Raw genomic sequence first — 16,166 nt, forward strand, 5'->3', positions numbered from 1 at the left:
AGTCAAAAGAGTTTTTGGTTATGTGTTCAATAAGATTACATGGCTGGCTGCCAATTGACTTCTTTGGACAATTGATGAAGTATCTTCACATCTTTTAAGTTGGTTCTGCTACCAGAACTGAAGGTGAAGGACTTGATGGCCATTCCGTGTGCAGACAGAGTAAGGCATACTTGAGCTTGACAGGGTTCCCTAAAGCGAGCTTAATGGTCAAGCCGTGTGCATCATTAACTGGAGCACTTGAGTCTGGCGGGGTTCACTAAACAGTTTTCCATAATTGAATGCTTTGGAGATACGGTACATACGGTTCAAAGATTTTTGATGGGCAACTACCTAATGATTAAGCTAAAACATTGATAGGGTATAAGCCTTATTTTATTTTTCATGTGTTTACCACTTACGTGAGTCTGATGATGGCAAAGAGCTTAAGGTACCTAGAGCAGATGCAGATTCAAGTGCAGTAGGCACAGACCGGAGGCTATGCAAGTTCAGAGGGGGTGAATGTCGTGCAACTCCGCTTCCATGATGGGAAAAAGAGCAAAGAACTGCAGGCGGGTAATTTTGACATTATTCGAGATGTAGGTATGGACAATAAAATTCACGAAGATATTGTTAGTCAAGGACTGCTCGAGAGAGATGCGGTGCTTCGCATTGCCTTGGCCGGCATGTGTACCAAATATGATGCCTTCTTTGTTTTGCGGAGCAAATCCTTAGTAGATGTGTTTGCCAAATGGGATGCCCTTTAAGGGCCGCCTGCCCAAAAGAAACAAAGGGCCAATGCCCGCCCAATGTGGCCGCCCAATGGAGGTAGATATACTGCTTGGCAATGCCTTGGTCGATATGTATGCTTAATGTGGTGCCCAAAGGCCGCCCACCCAATAAAGAGGCACTATGGCCGCCCATGAGTTTAAGGAGTAAGGCCCCCCAACAAAAGCCAAATAATATTGGCCACCCAAGCTATGGCAAAAAGGCCGCCCAAGAGGATTATTAGTAGGGGTAAGTGGGAAAAAGCAAAAGAGAGAAGCATGGCGGACAAGGGCAGGGCGAGCTGCGTAGGGAGGAGAGAACACAGAGCGGGCTGCACGAGGCTCAAACGAGCGCCATGAAGAAACGAAAATTGCTCAGCTTGCAGGGGCGATGCCTATTGGTGCCACTCGCAACGTTTGATGCCGGTGCGAAGGCCGACTGCCACGTCAGCAAGAGACGACTTTTATGCCCCCTAGCAACGACGTCGCCGTCGTTGCTAAGGGAGGCAAAAAAAGGCTATTATTAGTGGGGTTTTTAGGGCATAAAAGTGGAGAACGAAAGGAGGAGAAGAAGGGAGTCCGAAGGAAGCAAAGCTCTTAGGCTCTCGCCCGCTCTCTCTCATCCTCGGTAAGGAAGCAAAGCATTGGTTCTCTCGCTCGCTCTCATCCTCTACTAACAAAGGAGGAAGGGAGAAGAGGGAAGCGAAGGGAATCAACGAGTAGGGCAATAAGGCAAGGAAAAGGGTAGTTGTGAGTACGGTAGAGGAGCTTGGGAGCAAATCGAAGGGCAAAGCGGGTCTTTCTCTCCCTCGAGGGTAAGCAAAGAGGGCAAAGGGATTTCTCTCTCTCTCTCTCTCTCTCTCTCTCTCTCTCTCTCTCTCTCTTTGGGAAAAGTCAGGGCTGTATATTACTGAGTACAATATAATCCCCAGCGGATGCCAAAATAGCCTATCACGTGGGGTGTACAAGCTGAATGTAAGGATGAGAGCCACTATAGTGACAACTCGACTAGAACAATCTCATGTGGTTGGTGTGATGAGTGGAGGAGAAACCACCGAGGAGGGGCATAATGCCATGTAATCTGGCCACCTGTAAGTGTGAAGAAGAGTGGGGATCGGGCCCAACGCCGAAGGAAGGCAAATCGACGAGCCTCAGCTGCTCGAGATGTACCTGAGGAAGAATCCCACTGCCAAATCAGGGTGTGAATGATGTCCAGCCAAATGGCAGTGAGGGTATCTTGAAGGAGCTGTGGAGCCGCACTTAGAATGTGAAGACAACGAGCTTTCCAAACATTCCATAGTGTGATGCTAGTGATGACTGGAAAAACTTCATCACGTGTCTGAGGATCCCCCTGCCAAGCAATCTGTGGTAGCATAGCCAAAGTCCCTCGTCGATAACCAGTCGAGGTAAACATAAAGGCTGGATCTGTGTCTGAGCCCTCGTAGAAAAGATGCGGGCCGGGCATCGGCATCAACCATGAGATAGATCCCCAAGTGAGAAATCCATGCTGAACACCCGCTCTGCTAAGTAAAAAGGAAACTGCAAGCCACACTACATGAGAAGTTGAGCATGACCAAAGACAGTGTGCAGGTGACTCAAGTAGTCGCAAAGGACATTGAGTACATAACGGATCATGACCCATAGTAGCTAGCCAAGTCCCAACTGGAAGTCCTACATGTGCAATCATCCACATGAAAAAAGAAATACGACGAGACGCTTGTAAATCCCAGATGGCTGACCAAAACTGCTGTAGATAGGCATGGGAGAGACCTGAATGTAACCAGAAATGCATATGAGTGGGCTGCTCTGGTTGCTGTCTCATCAATGCTAACCTTCCAATCTTGACAGTGTACTCAAAGAATGATACAGGTGCACCGGTGGGGTCAGAGTGAGGCCAATGCCACTCTCCTGGGTCCCAATAAAGCTGAGATAGGGCACGACCCTCCCACACCCAAAGCCTCCAAAGTGCAGCATCAGCGGAAGCGAAACGGGGGTCAACACAACGATGCTTCCCGCGGGAGCCAACTACTCGTATGGCCTCCCATCGAGCGCCGGGGGAGACAAGGTGCGGAGAGGTGGCATCATATGTCAATCTAGCATGAAGCCCCTGAGAGTTGTCAGTATCAACTGTGAACAGCATGGTGTCTAAACAAACTAATAAGAGAGTGCTCTGAGCAAAGAGGCCTTCCCAGCCACAATGGGGAGGCATCTGAACCGTGCCTCGCATGACTGCATCCCACTGTGAAGGAACGGTGGAATTAATCTCAAGCAGTCTGTCTGTCACCCCGCGACCAATGTCATAATGCTTTGCCACAAAATCTGCATCCAGCATGAAACAACTGCATAGAGGCAGCAGGGCCAGTGTCCCAAGCAGCCCAATCAATGTGAGTCCTCTCTCCAAGCTGACAAGGTGGATTAACCGAAGAATCAAGAACTGCATCATTCCAAATGAGAGGCTGGCGCTCAATCTCCTCACGACATGAGGGAGGTGAGCGTATGATAGCCCGTCGCATGGAAACCCAAATCTGAAGGAGCGATCGGATGAAGGGTGAGAGGGTGGTGGTGGACAAGGGGGCATCCGTAAAGAGAAAACGATACCCTGTATGCCAAGTATGACCATCTCTAGTGCCGAGGCATGGAGTCACTGTGCAAAGAGCGGCGTGAAGAAGCATCCTCCAAGGTTCTTGGCCGGGAAAAAGACCCCGAACAATAAGCTTGGTAAGAAGGGCGTGGCTCTGTAATTCTGGATCAATAATGCCAAGGCCTCCCTTTGACCTAGGACGAATAATCGTGGACCAGCGAACTCGAGCACGAGTATCAGTAGTCCCATCTGTGCCACTCCATAAAAAGTCCGGCACTAGTCAGCGGAGCTGAGCTATCACACCAGAATGCATAGTTTTTTCCACGCGCGTCCGATTGCCCAATCGGGCTTCCTCACGCGTGCACGCATGGTTGCCGCATGGTTCAGCTTTTCGGACGCGAGCAGGGCATTTTTGACGCATTGGCAAAAAAGCCCCCGATTTGTCAAATGTGGCCCAAAACGCCTCTGCGCGAATTGTTAAAAACCTGCAGCCATCCCGTTTCTGCACAGAGAGCCCCCATCAAAGCTTGAGAGCCGAGAGGACTCGAGACCGCGAGCCGGGAGCCCTACCCAGTGCCCACACACTCTCCCGCGCGCGGCTGATTCTTCACCTACGCCGTCCGTTACTCGTGAGGCTTCCACTTTGTCAAGGTTTGTAACTTTGCAGTGTGCACCTTGCAAGTTTGCAGAATCCATATGGGCCGAGTGAAGCGTCCCGAATGGCAGTATGTAGAACAATTGAAGCCTCAAAAGAAAGGGCAATTTACATGTAAATGCAAGTATTGTGGGCATACCTTGGACGGCGGTCCCTCCCGTATTCGTGCACATTTATTGTCCCTCTCTGGCTATGGTGTAGGCCCATGTGGACTGGTGCCAGAGGACGTCAAAGAGGTGGTCACAAGATTGCGTGTAGATGTACAGAATGATGGGAAGGACCCAAATGCATTTGTAGATGCCTTGGTGGATGATTTGGGAGCTAATGCCTCTGCCTCAGGCTCAATGAGTACACATGCATCGGGGAGTGCTCATGTAAGTGCCACTGGGACTTCGGCTTCCAAATCAAATGTGGGGTCCTCGAGCAAGAAGAGGAAGGTTGCACAAGGGCCCTTGGCAAGTGCATTTAGCTTGCAAGCACGCAAGCAAGCAGATCAAGCCTTGCGTAGGTTTTTTTATGCAGAGGACATTCCTGAATGGAAAGTGCGGAGTCCTTTCTTTTTGAAAATGGTCAAGGCAATTGGACAAGTTGGTCCATCGTATGTGCCTCCCACATACAATGCTTTGCGCACCACAGAGTTAAATGATGAGGTCAAATGCATTGGTCATGAGATCATGGGTGTGCACGAGAAATGGAAAAAACATGGATGCACAATTGTATGTGATGGATGGTCTGACACTAGACGCAGGTCTATCATTAACTTTCTTGCATGCTCTATACATGGTTCTGTGTTTTTGAAATCTGTGGACACATCTGGGGAGACAAAGACATCAGAATTTATTTTCAAGCAGCTTAAGGATGTGATTATTGGGGTAGGAGCCTCCAATGTTGTGCAGGTATGCATGGACAATGCAACTAATTGTGTTGGGGCCGGGCAAATGGTGGAAGAGAAATGGAAACACATTTTTTTCACGAGGTGTGCATGCCATTGCTTGGACCTCTTGTTTGAGGATATTGGGAAGCTCCCTTGGATTGCAAAATTTTTTGAAGATGCAACAAAGGTTGTCACATTTGTCACAAGGAAGTCCACTGTCTTGGCATTGTTTCGAATGCTTAGCAAGAAGGAATTGTTGAAACCATCGGCCACTCGATTTGCCTACTACTTCATCATGTTGGCTAGTCTTGTGGATGAGAGATGTATGCAAGGTGTGCGTAGGCTTATGATTGATGCAAAATTTGTGAAAATGAAGGCATCCAGGACTGCAAAGGCCATAGTGGTCTCGGACATTGTGTTTAATGCATCATCCTTTTGGCAAGAGGCCAAGTTGATTTTGAAGATTTGTGCTCCCATCTTGAAGATACTTCGTTTGGTTGATAGGGAAGGAGCCACCATGGGGCTTGTGTATGAGCTTACGGATCGCATGGTTGAGCAAATTCAAAACATGCAAGGTATTGATGCGGCAAGGATGCAAGAGATCAAGGACCTATGCGTTGATAGATGGAATATGATGCACACACCATTGCATGCTGTGGGATACTTGTTGCATCCTATATGGCGAGGAAGAGGGCAATTCAATGATAGTGAGGTTCATGACGGGTGGATGAAATTTTTGGACAGGTATACCAAGGGTGATTTGACCATGCAGGGTACCCTCATTGATGAGTTGGGCACTTTTCTCACTGAAAGAAAGTCATTTGCTCATCCTATTGCAAAGGATCCAAAGAGAATGCAAGAGGGTGTAAAATGGTGGGAGACTTTTGGGGCTTGCACGCCCACATTGCAGACTCTTGCACTTAAGGTGCTGTCTCAAGGGACATGTGCCTCTCCATGTGAGAGAAATTGGAGCACCTTCTCTTTCATTCACACCAAGAGAAGAAATAGGTTACTTCCTGCTCATACCGAGAAGCTTGTCTACATACACACCAACTTGAGGCTCTTATGCAAGATCAAAGAGCGCGGCTATGAGAGAATGGAGGTGACATTGGAGATGCTTAACAAAGAGAAGGATGAGGAGCGCTTGCTTGAGTTGCAGGAGATTCAGGAGGGTATTGCACATAGCACTGCTGATGTTATGGAGTCTCTTTTGATTAGCATGCCGAGTGATATTGGGACTTCATGCTCCGTTGTTGAGGATGAGGATGATGAGGGTGATGATGAGGAGGTGGCCTTTGATGAGAGTTAGAGCTCATTGCATTTTGCTCTAGCCTCGGTCGTGACTCCTCTTAGCTCTACATTCTACTAGGTACTTATGTTTTGGATTCACTATTTAGCATCGAGCGGCTGGACTCCACCCTCTAGGCTCTATTTATGTTTTGTCATTTGAATTTTGGAGTACTCAATACAGTCTTGTTGGTTTTGGAGGCTCCATATTTGCCATCTAGTATGATCATGATTCATTGATCATTTGATGTATCTATTGATCAGAGATCTTGATCTGTTTCTCGGCTCTCGACTCCTTGATTTAGCTAGATTCTACATTTTCAAGTTTCTATGATGTTTTAATGCATTATGTGGCTTTGGGCTACTCTCTAGAGTCTAGTGTTTTAATTTTAATTGCTATTTGTTATGATATATATATATATATATATATATATATATATATATATATATATATATATATACACTAATATTTTAGTGCCGTATGGTATTCCACGTATGGAATCTTCGGGGGGTCTGAATCGGGCTTATATCGGGCTTCCATACCTGCCCGAGTGAGACGCATGGTTGCCGTGTGAAAAAACTATGCCAGAATGTAGCATCCAACAAGAGGCCGTATACCATACTGTAGCCAGAATGACCTGGTTGGCGACCAATGCACGGCTAGCCAACGACAGATGACGTGAAGACCAATGACATAGCTTCCTGCGAATAGTACGGGTGCAAACTGCTGCTGTGAGGAAACATCAAATCCAACCTGAAAGCCCAGATATCTGCATGTCTGACCCGGTTGCAGCCATGTGACACCATCAACTACCCCCCAAGTAGGTATGTCATCACTGCCAACCAGTAACCCATAGGATTTATGCCAGTTAATGCGTGCACCACTAGCTATGCAAAAAACCTCTAGGGCCTCCTGCATGGCATCAAGAGCAGCAAGCAAATCGCGCAACATCAGCATAGTGTCATCAGTAAACTCCTGATCGATAAGGTCCGGAGCTGTAGGTACTGGTATGTTCAAGCCACGAAATTCACGACTCTGAGCACGAAGAAAGTCGGACATAGTCTCTCCTACAAACAGATACAGATACGCTGCTAAAGGACATCCCTGACGGACAGATCGAGAAAGCTCAAAACTGCGACTGACTCGGCCACCAATAGTAATAGCACTCTACTGAAGATGATCTGGCCCACTCTACTGCCTCATAAAAAGTGAAGAGATTATCCATGATGCATCGATCCATGACAAAGCCAGTCTGAGAAGTATGAATAATATCCGGTAAGAACGGGCGCAAGCGATGGCTGATCAGTAACGCTAATATCTTATAGACCGAAGGGAGTAGGGTAATAGGTCTCCACTGTCGGAGCTGAGTGGTGTCACCCCCCTTCGGAATAAGAGATATGAGACCTGAACAAAGATCCGGATGCATATATCCTGATGCAAAGATGTCTTGACAACCGCGAAGCAGTGGTATATGCAATACATCCCAATATGTCAAAAAGAAAGCTCTAGTGAGGCCATCCTCTCCTGGACAGGAGGATGGATCAAGACTCTCGATAGCAACGTGGAGCTCTGCAAGTGTGAAGGGTGCCAACAAGATCTCTGCCATAGTGTCTGTACAACGGTGTCAAGTGTGATGCCAGATCTACTCACGAGCAAGTAAAACCTCAGTAGTGCATACATCAGCAGTGAACAATGTCTCAAAATAATCTGCAGACATATCAAGAATAACATCAGGATGCATATGTAGTGTCCCCTGAGCATCGCACAAAGTCCGAAGGGTGGTGCCAGGAGGGCGCTCTTTATGCGCAGCGAAGAAGTCTTTATTCATTCGATCAGCTTTAGCTATTCAATGAGATACTGAAGCATGATGAGTGAACTCAGACCTAGCCTCCTGTACGCGACGAATCTCCTTTGTGAGCTCTGTGTGTCTAGCAGCGAGATAAGCATCTTGAGGCCACTCCTTAAGCAAGCGCTGAGTGGAACCAAGAGGAATGTGAAGTTCAGACTCGCGTACTCTCAATTGACGATGAATAATAGCAGTCTGATCACGGCAGTAAATACTAGACTGAGTAATGCAATGAGCAAGAAACTCTCCAGGGGGACCACAATAAGAAGCACTCGTGGACCATAAGTCACGAATCTGCTGTTGCAAAACTTGAGTGGTGAGAACACTGTCAGGGATGCGGCAGCCTCGTCTCTGTGCAGAGGATCTATTGAAGGAGATAAACAATGAGATGGGTAAATGATATGAGAGGTTGGTCCCTCTCCAAATAGTAGTAAATCCACCTAGAGCTGCTGTCCAAGGGCCAATGTAAAAACGATCAAGTCGCTCTAATAATCTCCCCTGTTGTCTCTGAAACCGCCACAAGTAATGAAGTGTAGCAGGGTGGTGACCAAAAGAGGTTATGTGCTCTTAGATTCATTGGAAGAATTCTTTGATGAGAAACTGTTGGAAGATTGGTTAGAAGAGTTATCATTCTTACCGTTCTTACCGTTATGCGGGTTCTGAGAAGTCTGCGAGGTACTTGTGGAAGTCTTGTTCTCGTTAGGCTTTCCCTTGTTGTGATTCATCTCCTGTGCGAGAGCAATCGCTACCACCTTGTTGAGATCGATTGGATCGAAGAATTCTACATCGAACTTGATATAGTCGTCTAATCCAAAAAGGAATGCCTCTTTGCTTTCATCATCCGACATGCGTAATTGGGTACCTAGCTGCAAAACACGATTAGAAAAAGACATAACCGGCATACCATTTTGCTTGAGAGCGCGCCAATCGTCCTTCAATCGTACGAGATACTGAGGTGGCATAAACCGCGCCTTGAGCTTGTCTTGGAAATCAGCCCAATCGAAAGAAAGGGGCTTGAATCCGTCGGCTGCCTCTAGGTGCGCGGCTAGCTATGCCTCTTGCCATGTGTGGTACCAATTGATGGCATCACCGGCAAGGTACATAGCTGCCATCAAAACTTTGCTATTTCCTGTCTTCTTAGTTGTCGCAAAATAAGCATTAAATTGATGCAACCAAGAATGAATAACCGTAGCATCCATCTTACCGTCATACTTATTGAAAGTCTACTTCTGTGAATGGATGGTTGGAATCCGCATCGTGGCTTGCGCCACTTGATGAACTCCCACAATCTTTGGGTGGTTCGGTCTTCGAGGCTAGGACTTGGGCAAGCAATTCCTGAGTGTGTAGCTCCCTTCGAGCTTCACGCTCGACCTCCAAGGCCGCGGCTTGTGCTGCCGCTTCCTCCTTTCTTAGTTCTTTTCTTTCTTTTCTTCTGTCACGCTCGTGTTTGAAAGCAAGGCGCTTGTCTTCTTGTTGTGCGGCAAGTCTGGCGTTTCTTTCGTCGCGCTCGTGGTCCTTGGCTGCTTGCTCACGAGCCTTAGCTTCTTGTTCACGGTCCTTAGTTGCTTGTTCTTCGGCAAGTCTTGCAATTCTTTCGTCGCGCTCACGGTCCCTAGCTTCTTGTTGTTCTACCCCTTACCGGCCTTGCGCTCACACCAAGGTTGCTTTTTCCCACCTCACGTGGATTGGCCGGCCACTAAGTGCACGGTCCGCTCTCAATGAGTGAAAAGAGACACAAGGGGAGGCTGGACAAGCCCTTCTTTCTTGGGATTCCTGTCACTCTTCAACAAAACACGATTAGGAATCGACACGCCCAAGTGAACTTTGGTTCGTGCGACCTCAACAAGCAAAAAAATTATTGTGGTTCTTATGGTTCTTTCTTTGAGTGATACAGAACACTGCCAAAGCTCTGATACCAATGTTAGGTGCGCTTTGCTCAAGATGAGTGCTCCGAACTGTGCTCAAGGTTCCTTTTAGTTCTTATGGAAGGGAGAGCCTTCTGTTCTTAGTGGAAAGTGCTAGGATCACGAACAAAGTGAATGGACAATGTGCGTGCAAGTGTATGAGACTGTGAGATAGAGAGAGAAGAGAGATACGACACCAGAGACGTTTTAAAACCCTCCTCCGAAGGCCCCATTCTCGTCGGCGAGAGTGGTCTACGTTTTGATTGCACAAAGTGGTACAATGTGTATGCAACGGATTGATGCAATTGGACTATGCCGACGACGACGACGATGGTGACGACGACGACTTGATGACTGAAATCTGAGATCTTCTAATTGCTGAATTTCGGGACTGTTTCGGTGGCTGAAAATGGCTGTTTTGGCTGCGTTTTAATGGCTAAGGATGGGGGAACTTCTGCAACCAATCTGGGGCTGTTCTGCTGCGATTCATCTGCTGAAAAACTTGCGTTTTTCAATGCTGAAATTGCTGATCCAAAAACGCTGAGATTGTAGGTGTGCTGGTGTTTTTGGGCTGAAAACGCTACTGCTTGGCTGAGGTTAAAAAACGCTAATGCTTGACTTTGCTGGCGATGAATGGCATCCACAAACGCTAGGGACTGGGAGAGGCTAGCGATCATGCAAGGTGGAACGCCAAGGATCTGGGAATGCCCGGCGAGGTTGGCGATCCAAAAATGCTAGGGTGCTGGGGGAGGTATTGCTGAGAAGTTGCCTGTTGAGCGGGAAGCTCCTGCTGCCTCTTCTGCCAGAAAGTGCTAACTTGGGTTTGCTTATATATTAACTTAGCAAAATTGCCCTACCTACTTTTGTTGGAAAGTCACTTAAAAATAATAAGTGAAAATAACCAAAAATAGGGAAAATAGGCTAAATGCACTGGAAAATTCCCCTGCCTGAATCTGTTGGATTTTGAAGGGAATACTGATGATCATGCTATGTGCAATCAGAGGATATGCATCTATGCTAAGTGACTGGGCATGCACGGTCTACGAATAGACTCACAAAAGTGCCAGATCGCTGCTAAATCTAGACTGACTGGACTGACTGAACCTTGTTGTGGTGTAGCTTGTCCACGGACACATAGGGTTAGGATGTGTCACGTGACAATACATAATGCCATATCAGCTTCCACTCGTCGTGGTTGCACAATCCGCACACATTATACGTAAGACATCTTAGAGGAGACTTCATCTGTATAGTATTTACAATAGAAGCACAAGGCACAATCATCAAGTAGGATTGCCCATAGGCACATCCGCCTCCATACTAACAGTCAATAAAGCGGACTCCATATGCGTTCCTTGCATGGGATTTTGATGCATCGGCTACGACACAGATGTCGACCCAAGCAGAGCATGTCACAGAGTGATGACGTGGCGGACAGCAGAAACCCTAATTTCTGCCAGAAACCCTAAAATTCCTGCAAACCCTAATTTTTGTCAAAAACCCTAAATTCCGGAAATCGCGGAGGCGGATTATTAATTTTTTTAATTATTTTTTTATTTTTTTGGAAAATGATGAGCGATGGGAATTTTGCTTTTGCTTTTTTAAAAAAAAAAAAAAGAGAAAAGACCCTTTAAGAGAGAGAGAGAACTGATGCTTTTGATTTTAAAAGCTTTTGGGGCTCTGCTTTTGGGCATCCCTTGTAACCTTTAAATTAGTGGTGAGGGCCTCACTTCTCAGAGCATCTGGACGCAGAGTCTAAGAGTGAAACCCTACCGCTCTCTTGTACTTTGATGATTGATTAATACAAAAAGAAATACCGAAAGGGGCGCCAGTCTTTGGGGCCAATATCTCTAGGCACGGAACTCCGCCGGGCCAGTGCAAATCTATTGTGATCTGTGAATTGTTTTGAAGTGGTTATTTGGTGCTGTCGCGGTTGATTCTTGACTTGGAGTGTCCAAGTCTGTTACAGTGGTATCAGAGCACGGCCGATTTCTCTTCTACGGGAAATCCGATCCCCGAATTTTTTTCCGCTGCACCTATGGCTTCAGGCAATGATCAGTCGACTCCCTCTGCATCTGGAGATGCGGGTTGGGATCACAACGAAGATTCAGGCAGAGAGTATGGCCCGCCTTGGCCTACTTAGGCGGAGCGGCGAGAGATAGAGCGTCGCCAGTTGATCAGCGATGCAACAAAGATGATGCTCAATTTTGCCAAGGATCCGACGATGGAAAAATATATGAACCAGACCTCTCTGGAAGAGGTACAGATGGAATGGCAGAGAACCACAACATCACTCCCGAAACCCGCTCTCAAGAAACCTTCTGCCTCCAAGAAATATACGGAGAAGGAACTGGAGAACGTGGTTGATGCACGGATTGCTCAGCTTTTTGACACGCAAAAGAAAGCCAAAAAGCACGGCAAAAAGCAGAAGAAAGGCACTGACTTCCCGGGATATTTGGGTCGTCGGTCGACATTTGACAAGGCAAAGAAATTGTAGAAGCGCGTCAAGTTTGAAGACCTACCCAGTTCTTCTTCTTCTTCTTCTGACAGTTCTTCTAGCTCCTCGGATTAGAGCGAAGAAGACAGAAAAAGCAAAAAGCGAAGCAAGACACAAAGCTTCGGAACGGGCAAGAAAAAGGCAAAGAAGGCTACATCTCGCCCAGAGACTGACAGTTCTATTGAGGACTCGTCTACAGACAGCTCAGATTCCGATGATGGAAAGTTTTATGCGAACAAGAAGAATTTTTACAAAGCCAACCAGTATGACTTTCTCGAAGATAAAAGCAAGAAAGTCCGAGAGTTTAAGAAAGGTGGCCGCTCGATCAAGTTTGATACTTTTTCAGGATACTCGGATGCTTCGAAGGCTGTGTCTTTTTTCAGCAGTTTGACATCGCTTTCGCGGGAGGACGCTATTCAGAGCACTCCAAGATTCGGAGAGCTGCCTCTTACTCTAAGGGGAATGCTCGTACTTGGTGGTCCACGCTTCTTTTAAACAAGACTGCACCAGTTAAATGGCTGAAATTTAAGAAGCTTTTTATTTCTTCTTGGTTGACGCAAGAATATGAATGAGATGTACGAGCTGCTTGGAACCATCTTCGGATGACCAAGAAAGATACAATCAATGCTTATTGTGAAAGATTCTGGAACTCTTTTCTACCCGCCTCTTCATTCAAGAAGATCTCGTTCAGAGAACAGATTGAGTGGTTTACCTTGAGTCTACCTACAGAGATCCGAGATCACTGCTTGGAACAGAAGTCAGCTTCTATTCAGGAGTTGATGAGTCATGCGAAGCGGGGCTTTGCCATTCACTCTGGCAGTTTGACCTACCCCACATATAAGGCCATGACACAACGAGCCGAACAGACTTCTGGGAATGAAAATAGAAAGAAAAAGAGCAAGCCAGAGAAAAAGGATGCACAACCCAAGCTTACTCTTGAGGAGAGAGCTCGCTTCATCAGAGAGGGGAAGTGCTTTGGATGCAGGGAACATGGACATATTTCCGCAAAGTGCCCTGATAAGGCACAGAAAGAACAGAATGATAAAGACGACGACAGATCTGAGAGTTCGAGAGCAGCTGAGGAATGTGGCAGAAAAGGCAGATAGAAAAGCAGAACTGGTACCACATGGCGTGGGACCTGCTCCGAATCTAATGAATGAAAGTACAAACTTTGCCGCTTTCGAGGCAAAGCGAAGGATCAGGAAGCTCTTTTGAAGGAGCCAAGGCCAACTTCTTTTCACTTGGAATTGGCGGCTCGATTTGGAACTACGTCCGACAGACTGACGCCACAGGCGGAGGTAGTTCGACTGGCACCCGGATGGGATGTTGCCATTACACCGAGCATTGGCAAACTTCGTTTGCAATGACAGGGGTGTTCAGGGCACGTGAGTGACGTTCTACTCGGGATCCCTTGGTACCACAAGAACTACGCCGTGGTTGACTACCGGGCCGAGAAAGTGACTTTGATAAATGAAGGGCTTAGAGATTGTACTTGATGAACTTCAGTTTTCTTACTCATTCTTTTGGGAGAACTGAACGATGGATAAAAGTTGAATATGTTTTGACCTGAAGAAAAGAACGCCAAGATTTCTTTATCCACGCTCATGCCGATTGCTTTTGAGAGGGCCAGAAGATCATACCATTGATCTGATATCTGGAAGCACGCCACCGAATTGGCCACCTTATCGTGTGAGCCGAGTACAGAATGAAAAGATTATGAACTCAGTGAAAGACCTCTTGGAAAAGGGTCTTGTCCAGCCTAGTACTTCACCGTATTGCTCTCCAGTGTTGTTGGTTTTGAAGAAAGACGGATCTTGGAGAATGTGCATCGATTATAGCACTCTCAACGAAATCACCATCAAGAACAGATTTCCGACTCCTAGGATCGATGATATACTCGACAGGTTACAGGGATCCTCGTGCTTTAGCAGGATTGACTTGAAGAGTGGATATCATCACATCAGGATAGCGCCAGGAGATGTCTACAAGACAGCTTTTCGGACGACTTTTGGGTTATTTGAGTTTTTGGTGATGCCTTTTGGCTTAACCAATGCTCCTGCGACATTTAACTGGATGATGGGCAGGATTTTTCGAGAGTACAGGCTATTTTTTTGGCACTTTCTTTGACGACATCATTGTTTTCTCCAAGAATGAGGCAGAACACAAAGATCATCTGCTTCAAGTCTTTTAGGCATTACGAGATCACACGCTAGTGATTAATGTAAAGAAAAGTGACTTTTTCCTACCATGGATACACTTTTTGGGACACATTGTGTCAGCAGCAGGAGTGCAAATGGACCCGGCCAAGATAGAGACTATCCGTGATTGGCCCGATTTGAGGAATGTCCATGAAGCTAGAAGCTTCTTGGGATTGTGTTCGTACTACATGCGGTTCATACGAAAGTTTGCAGAGGTTGCTTCCCCTTTGCATACCTTGACACAGAAAGGAGTACTTTTTTCGTGGGGACCCACAGAGGTGACTGCCTTTCGGACATTGAAAGAGAAATTGACTACGGGACCTATTTTGACTTTGCCAGACTTGCAGAAGTCATTTGAAGTATATTGTGATGCTTGTGGTCGTAGTTTGGGTACGGTCTTGATGCAAGAAGGCCATGTCATAGCTTACGAGAGTCATTTGTTCTCTAGGTCGGAGATGACAGCACAGATCTATGGGAAAGAGCTTTTGGCGGTTATCCACGCTCTTACTCAGTGGCGGCATTACCTACTCGGAGCGGATTTTATTGTCTTTACAGACCATCAGAGTTTGCGCTACTTCTTGTCACAGAAGCAGCTTTGGGAAAAGCAGATGCGGTGGGTGAACATCTTGTCACAGTTCCACTTCCAGATTGTCCATGTGCAGGGACAGAAGAATGTGGTGGCAGATGCTTTGTCTCGAAAACCGTTGGTTCTGGCTATTTCCGCGATACATCATAGGAGCTTCGAGGATATGGTCGATCAGTATGCCACAGATACAGATTTTGCAGATATTTTCACACGGATACGGGATGGGGAGACAGTAGCTGGATACTCCCTTCGGGAAGGCTACTTGATGAAAAAGACTATGTTGTGCGTTACACAGCCGTTGAGGGAAAAGGTTATGACTGATTGCCACTGTCCACCTTTTACGGGTCACCGCGGCATTGCTACCACCATGAAAGGGGTAGAGAGAGATTTCTTTTGGCGGAGACTGAAGAAGGATGTGGAAGAGTTTGTGCATAGTTGCTTGGTATGCCAGAAGGTCAAGTTTGACAGGCATAAGGCATAGGGATTGTTACAGCCTTTACCCATGCCCACCCGCCCCTGGGAAAATATTGAAATGGATTTCATTTTTTTTTATCTCCCGAGAATACAGAATGATCACGATGATTTTCCGATTACATGGCACGCCTGAGACGATTGTCTCCGACAGAGACCCCAGATTTATGAGTTTGTTTTGGAAGGCAATTTGGGAGAACATTGGCACGCGGTTGCAGTTCTCGTCATCGTTCCACTTGCAGACTGACGGGCAATCTGAGATTGCCAATTCAGTGATTTTAGATTTATTGAAGTCTTGTATCTCGCATCAAAAGACTCAATGAGAAAAGAACTTACCTTTGGTGGAATTTGCCTACAATAACACGATACACTCTTCGACGGGGAAGACGCCATGTGAGATTGTTGAAACTGCTGCGAAGGTTCCATCCTTCCTGAGCACGAAAGATTAGAAATTTGAAGCGGATGAATATTCGCGAGATTTGGATACGGCTTTTGCCAAGGTTCGCGAGACTTTGCAGGAGTC

The 16,166-nt window shown here is 46.7% G+C and overlaps 2 protein-coding genes across 3 annotated transcripts in view; both read left to right on the top strand.

Annotated features, from left to right (window-relative positions):
• The window catches only part of LOC147452974 (thylakoid lumenal protein (Mog1/PsbP/DUF1795-like photosystem II reaction center PsbP family protein)), a 62,879-nt gene that overhangs the window by 31,609 nt on the left and 15,104 nt on the right, over nucleotides 1–16,166 (top strand). The gene's annotated exons all lie outside the window — the stretch shown is intronic.
• Nucleotides 3,469–6,481, top strand: LOC147452975 (uncharacterized). The gene has a single exon (XM_086518522.1). The coding sequence runs from the start codon at nucleotides 4,021–4,023 to the stop codon at nucleotides 6,160–6,162; it is 2,142 nt and encodes a 713-aa protein (XP_086374648.1). The 5' UTR covers nucleotides 3,469–4,020; the 3' UTR covers nucleotides 6,163–6,481.

This window comes from Adiantum capillus-veneris, chromosome 8 (assembly GCF_014529385.1).
Source record: "Adiantum capillus-veneris isolate H3 chromosome 8, ASM1452938v2, whole genome shotgun sequence".
In the NCBI taxonomy this organism is placed as follows: Eukaryota; Viridiplantae; Streptophyta; class Polypodiopsida; order Polypodiales; family Pteridaceae; genus Adiantum; species Adiantum capillus-veneris.